Here is a 7,039-nt window from a genome sequence, read left to right as displayed (position 1 = left end):
AACAAAACTCCTCATTTGTTTTTATAATGATGTTCTAATTCTTGCACAGGACTCGAATGCATTTCCAATACTTCTGGCCAAACCGACAATAAGTCCAATAACATTTGAAAAAATGGTAAAATGTTAAAATTAAGAGGACATATATTACACGTGTGCTTTAACTAAGTTTGATAATGAAGGATGTGAAAATGTGTGTTTTCTCGTGCTTCCGTCCTATTACTCTGATTGTGGTCAAGGACGACCCCCACCCCCACCCCAGTATTGGTCAATTTCGTGCAAAATCTGCGTTGTGATCCTGGGTCTGTATTAAAAAAGCCCAACTATTCTAGCTCTTTTAACATTTTTGATATTTAAAGAGCTCTCTTAGAATATTTTCTATAATGTTTATTTAATTTTTTCGAACTAATAAAATGAAGAACATAACTTACGAACATATATTTTGTAAAAAGTAGTCCAAGGCTCAGGCTTATGAGCCCTGACGGTCACCTTATTATCATACAACAACGTTCTTGACACAATTTCACAAGCTATCTCCTTACAATTTTGATATTTTGGTTATATATATATATATATATATATATATATATATATATATATATATATATATATATATATATATATATATATATATATATATATAAATTAAAATAAAATCCAAGATAAACAAACAAGTTCACATTTAATTATTACACTAAGCGCTTTCGCCGTGAGGCTCTTCAGAGTGTAACAAAGTTTATAAAAACAATACAACTTGGTTGTTATGACGTCGTTATTGTTATATATATATATAGCTTGATATCTATAAATGATAGACGAAAAGATGAATTTAAACTTTATAAGGTAAAGGTACATTAACTTAATCTGGAACTGAATTTTAGACTCATGTTTAGGGCTTTCACCTCATCAACCTTACTATCAATTAAAGATTGCCCGTTGGATTGTCCATTTGTATGGAAGACTTCAAAAGAAATTCGTCAAAGCTGGAGTCTGAATTCTACATCAAAAAGGTATGAATTTTGACATTTTTGTTGCTTCTCTTACTTCTCTTAATCATCATAAAATCATATCTGCTAAAATATAGTGCTGACCAGATTTCAATAAACGTAGATTTTTAAGTTCACTTTTAACGAGTAGTATTGACTCAAATGCATTTGATTGAAGCTTAAAGCTAAAATGTATCTGAAGCGGTGACTTAAGTGTTTATTTATCTGAAACTGGGTCTGAGAAGAAAGAAACAAGAGGAAAGAGAGATTAAATAAAGAATGATGTTTAATTAACAAATATTTGATGTGGGGCAATCCCTGAGACTTTCAGAATTCAGGTAATCGTTGATACTCATAACAATAGTTTCGCAGTTTCCGATTATATTCCATGATATGTTGGCCCGATGTGTACTGAGTGTATCAGCAAGCCACTTTAACTCGCACGTACACGCGATTGCGTTGTTAGAAATGTCAACAGTGAGAGGAAAGTTGTGTTTCACGCGTGTCAAGTTTTCAATGGCGTATTTTAGAGCGCATGGTACCTCCTTCAAATGCGTATTCCTCAGTTCTAATCGCTCCAAATTTCCATTACTATCAAAAGCATGATTTGAAATATAGAGGATGGGATTATTGTTTAGTTTGATTTCTTTCACTGAATGCAAAATTTTGACATCTTTCACATCGATGCTATGTATACGGTTGTCTGATAAGTCCAGAGATTTTAGTGATGTAATATCCGCCAGGGCCTGTGGGATACGGGAAATGTTAGAATTGCGCATACTCAGGTTTTCAATTTGTCTGACAGAATTAGCGGCATGATCACTGACAAAGTCCAGAGTATTCAGATCCATGCTAACAGATTTTAAGTTTTCAAATGCAGAGAGGGCTGATGGGAACGTTTTTAAGCTGTCTTGTTGCAGAGAAATATTTGTTAAATATGGCATCCTACCACGAATCAATGGAACATTCATACCATAATCTCCAACATTGATATTGTGATCGAAATTAAATGTCTGCAAATATCGCAATTGAGCAACAGCTAGAGGTACCGAAGTGAGACCAGTAGTACCTAGACTTAAGGTTAACAAAGTCCCAGAAAATCCGTAAAAAGCATCCTGGGGCATAAACTGGAATGCTGCTTTTGTTACATTAAGATTTTGAAGCATCTGAAGGTGTTTGAGAGTAACAGGCCATTGTTGTATGTCGTAACTACCAAAGGTGAATGACTTCAGGGTTGCTCCAATTTTCCTCAAAACCTCTTCAGTAAAGTTTCTATCACCAATAGAATTCTCAGAAACATCAAGGGACTCTAGTACGTCAAGGTCATGAAGAGCAGATGGAAGCACAGTAAGAAAATTGTTGGAAAGATCCAACTTCTTCAGCATAGATTTCACAGGTAGGAAAGCGTGAGGAGCAATCGCTAAAATTGTCATGTTGTGTAGAACCAATTCGTCTGTACGCAGGTTAGCAAAGGGATTCCCAGTCCTGATTGCATTTCTGAAGTTACCGTTGACAATGGAAACTTTTTTGTAATGATACATAGTGCTGAAGGATGGCACGGCCGATTGTCCTGTACAGGTCACGACATCATTTTCACAGCTACAAGTGCCGTCATATGAAATGGGTGGGGTACACGATGCTCTTCTTCCAGGAACTACGCCAGGCTCTACTGCTCTGCATATCAGAGCAAAGCAGATCTACAAAATGGGAATATTTACCCTTACACAGAGAATGATAGTCACCATCTATTATTATGTTAGAAATATTGCGGAATTGAAAATTAAAAACTTTTAAAATCTTACAATGTAACAAAAAGAATCTCATGCGGATGAATGAATCTCTGCAACCAAAATAACACCACAATATAGTTTAATATCACATTTAGTGACAGTTATTTGTGTATCAGTTCTTACTGCTTCACTCTAGAATTTCCATGTAGCAAAGAATCGTAGATATGTTGTTAGGGAAGTGCAAAGTTATGTGTAGAATCGAACTTTAAAAAGCGTGTTTTCTTGCAATACAAGTTTACTCTCTTTTTCATATTCTGCGTGTGGGGGTGTGTGTGAGAGAGAGGGTGTGTGTGTGCATGTCGTTTTGTTATCTCCGTATCATTTGTAAATCATCATAAAAAATAAGGAATAAGACCTGGAGGAAAACCGGAAGTTTTCCTGCAAGAGTTAAGTATGTAACCTTTGTGCCGTTTCAGGGAATAGAGTGAAAAAAAAGATAATTAGTTTAGTGTTGTCTTGTTGCATTATTTTTATAAAAATCTCAAACTAGATATCTTTGTCTCTTAAAATCACTAATATAATTGCTTAAATAAAAATTTTGATTAAACAAGTAAATAAATAATTAATATACATACCAATATTGACGTCAGCATCTCAACAAAATACAAAACTCATAAAAAGAAATTAAAGTCAAATGCTTGAATTTAAGAGTTTTTAAAGCAGGTCAATATAGCCCTCCTCTATCAGGAAATATTGGTTAGTGGCCTGCACTCCCAGCAGGTAACATCTGATCTACACGTCACACATCGGCTTATCTTGGACTTTAGGTGCTGTCTGTCATATTACGGAATTACCATTTTTTTTGCTCTCACAGAATTACACTTAGAATATTGTTAAATTCGAAATACTGCATTGCAATTTCTTTCAATCCATAGTAGAATTACCTATTTTATAAATAAATTATTTTTATTATTTTAAATTGAATCATTTAACTCATCTATGAAAAAAAAGTGTTTTTGTTTTTGTTTTTTTTTTTTTTTGTTTGTTTTTTTTTTTTTTTTTTTTTTTTGAATTCTAAAAATACCAAACTCTTGTATTTTTAAAGAGTTCGAGATAAATCATTGCTAAATATGACATTGTTTTATTTTTTCTGAAAATATTTCGACAGAAAAATATTTGTAGTCACTAGCGAGTATTTTGTTTGTAACTTAATTAGTTCTATTTTATTTCAAATTGTAAATTAATGTTAGGTTTGATAAAGAGAATGCACAGAATAATGCCCAAATAGACAAAACTACATTACAATTTAAAAAAGAAAGAAAACCGTTTTATAAACTAACAAATTCTATAAACCGAACTACATTGTACATGCACTTTGAAGAGAGAGAGATAGTTTGGACATGTTACAAACTGATTACGTTTCATGAAAGATTCATACTAATATTTGTCATTGAATTTATTTTAGTCTTTAATAGTGGTTTAAGAACACTTAGCTCCTCCAGGACATGCGGGTAAATCATCATTGATGTATTCCTGGATGGCTTTCTCTATCGTATCGCACCGTCCCTCGATCTTTAATGATATTGAAGGCATGGTCGTAATGGCTACATGAAGCCACTGCAGTTCGCAGGTACACTGTATTTGATTGAACTGTAAATCTACCGTAATGTTACGGCTACTTCCGGCATGGAGATGAGCCAGCATCAACCCTTTTACTGCACATGGAACTTTTGTTAGGTTTGTTGATTTCAATTCTACTCTTTCTAACATCCTGTTGTTGGAAAGTGCGTTTGGTGACATGTATAAAATGGGGTTACTGTTCAAAAGGAGTGTCTTTAAGTGGACAAGTTGACGCAGGTCTTTGGTGTCTATACTGTGGATATTGTTGATGGAAAGATCTAATGACTCTAGGGCAGCAATCCGTTGGAAAGCTTCAGGAATTCTCGTCAAGCCGGAATCACGCAGGCTCAGAGACGACGTCTGGTTTACAGAAGCTGCAGATTCGTCACTCACAAACTTCAGATTATTTCTGTCTAAAACAACATTTTTAAGTTTCTCGAACACTCCTAAAATTTGAGGAAATTCGGTAATGTTGTCCGCTTGTAAGGACACATTATATAGATATGGTAATAAACCAGAGACAATTGGAGCTTGCATGCCTTGATTACCAACTTTATGGTTGTCATCAAAACGAAGCACCTCTAAGTACCTCAAACTTGCAACAGCCAGTGGGATAGATGACAATTGGCTATGTTGTATTGTTAATTCTTTTAATGTTCCTTGGAATCCATGGAAGGCATCGAATGGCATTAATGTAAAGACTGATTCAGTAACAGTCAACTTCTGCAGCGCCTGTAGATGATTAAGTGTAGATGGCCAGGACGTGAGCTCTGGTCCACCAAAGCGTAAATCTGTCAACGTATCGCCTATCCCCCTCATTACATTTTCATCAAAACTATTAGCAGATATTGGATTTCCAGATAGATCTAAAAGTTCCAAGTGGTTCAATTCCTTTATTGCCTGCGGAACTGATGTCAGCAAATTGTTCGACAAAACAAGTTCTTTCAGCGTGTCTTTCAAGTTGTTAAACGCGAGGGGGTCAATGTTTGAGTTGTTGAGATGGTTGTTGCTCAGGATTAGTCTGTCAGTTTGTATGTGGTTGAAATCAAAGGGAGTAATGGGTAGATAACTTTCTCTAATATCCACAACCCGACAACGACGATCTTGTCGCAAGCTTGGTGTGGAAATGAGGTTATGGCATTGAATTACTTCGTTTTCACAACCACAGAGAGTGCTGTCGGGGAAATTACTACAACATGACGAATAATCGATCTGTCCGAAGGTCTCACTGTGGAGGCAACAAACAAAAAACCATCGTAACACCTGGAATTTAAAGAAAAACGCACAATGTATCTGAGTAATAATAGTGCAATTAATTGAAAAAAAAAGTTTGTTATCAAAACATCTTTATTTAAAGCAATATGAGCTGCAACTCTGTTGTCGGAAATTTTTGTTGCAATATTGTATTTAACTATTTCAATGACAGAAAAAAGAAGCTTAAGAAAATTTTATTTTTTATATTTGCGATGGAAGAACTAATTTTAATCTTTGATTGAACCATTACATTATATTCCGTAATTTATTACATTATTGTCGTCCTGTACAATATTGATTTCTTATGCAATACATTCCACTGTACAAAATTTTTTCTTCTGAAACAATTTTATACCTTATTTTAGTCTAATTGATCATAAAGATTAAAGTTACATAATAGATTGATCATAAAATCACATTTTTAACAGCAAAATAAATTTCTCAAAAATGCAGCTCATATTGCTTTAACAAAGAATAAGTACTGTAACTATTTATTCTCTAGTGTATACTGAAAAGTACCATTCTTTTGTTGAAGTTACATGTAATTAAAATAGGATGCAAATACTAACAATGTGGTTATTAAATGTTGATTATAAAGATTGCCTTGAGAAAACCTTAATATTTACATTTACTTATGTAAGGACAAAAAACCCTGAAACTGTGAATAAGCTGATGCCTGTCATGTGACGTCACACGAACATCTCTGAGACGATTAATGCATGATGTCATTATCAATATTGGTGGTAGAAATAATTCTTACAGTTTAAAATGTCAGTATAGAAAATAAGTGTTTTTCAATTTAGGGATTAATGCGATTTTTTACAATAATTAATAGTCAACTGTTTGCAATAACCCGAATAAACCCAACATATGTAACTTCTTCAATGTAACGTCCCGCCAAAAATAAAGCAAAATACTTTCAAAATAGTCTTTTTTCTAACTTTAATCATCAAAATTTTATTTTTACAAAATGTACACAGCACAATATGTAAAAAGGTATCACTGTATTTTTAAACTTCTAATGGATTCATTTAAATCATTCCATATAATTAAATTTAGATTGTAGCTTTAAAATGGTATAAATACCTACTTTCATATCTAAATGTACTGTTTACCAATTGCAGTCTTTCGATTTGGAATTTGAAACCTGAAAGATAACGATATAAGGGGAATACAGAAACAAGGTTATTTATGGGAATATAGTGCAGTTGTCTTCTAATGTACAGAATAAACCGATAAACGGTGCCAATAAATGCTATAAAATACGTATTACTCAATACTTAATTAAGGTCTGGGTCAGAGCTAAAAAATGTGAATAATTTGTCAAATGTCTTTTTTAACAAGTGATGATAAGTGAGCGTTAAATATTTACACAAATAGACACAGGAGTAATAAGACACAAAAAATTCATTTGATAATGAAATTTAAAAAAAAATGAATTAGTTATAACCG

At 33.4% G+C, this 7,039-nt stretch overlaps 2 protein-coding genes across 2 annotated transcripts; both read right to left on the bottom strand.

The window, feature by feature from the left end:
• Positions 1 to 1,273: 1,273 nt before the first annotated feature.
• On the bottom strand, positions 1,274 to 3,024 carry LOC133185113 (leucine-rich repeat-containing protein 40-like). Its single transcript, XM_061320170.1, has 2 exons — positions 3,013 to 3,024; positions 1,274 to 2,680 (listed from the first exon to the last, which is right to left on the bottom strand). Exons 1-2 carry the CDS (start codon positions 3,022 to 3,024, stop codon positions 1,274 to 1,276), a joined length of 1,419 nt encoding a protein of 472 aa, XP_061176154.1.
• A 1,168-nt stretch (positions 3,025 to 4,192) lies between these two features.
• On the bottom strand, positions 4,193 to 6,683 carry LOC133185112 (probable serine/threonine-protein kinase DDB_G0278509). The gene is made up of 2 exons (XM_061320169.1): positions 6,678 to 6,683; positions 4,193 to 5,596 (listed from the first exon to the last, which is right to left on the bottom strand). Exons 1-2 carry the CDS (start codon positions 6,681 to 6,683, stop codon positions 4,193 to 4,195), a joined length of 1,410 nt encoding a protein of 469 aa, XP_061176153.1.
• Positions 6,684 to 7,039: the final 356 nt, after the last annotated feature.

Source organism: Saccostrea echinata, unplaced genomic scaffold, assembly GCF_033153115.1.
Source record: "Saccostrea echinata isolate AGI-Se365-2 ecotype Australia unplaced genomic scaffold, CSIRO_AGI_Sech_v1 ptg000012l, whole genome shotgun sequence".
Lineage (NCBI taxonomy): Eukaryota > Metazoa > Mollusca > Bivalvia > Ostreida > Ostreidae > Saccostrea > Saccostrea echinata.
The sequence above is the reverse complement of the archived record's forward strand: the minus strand, read 5'-3'. Positions and strand labels throughout refer to the sequence as shown.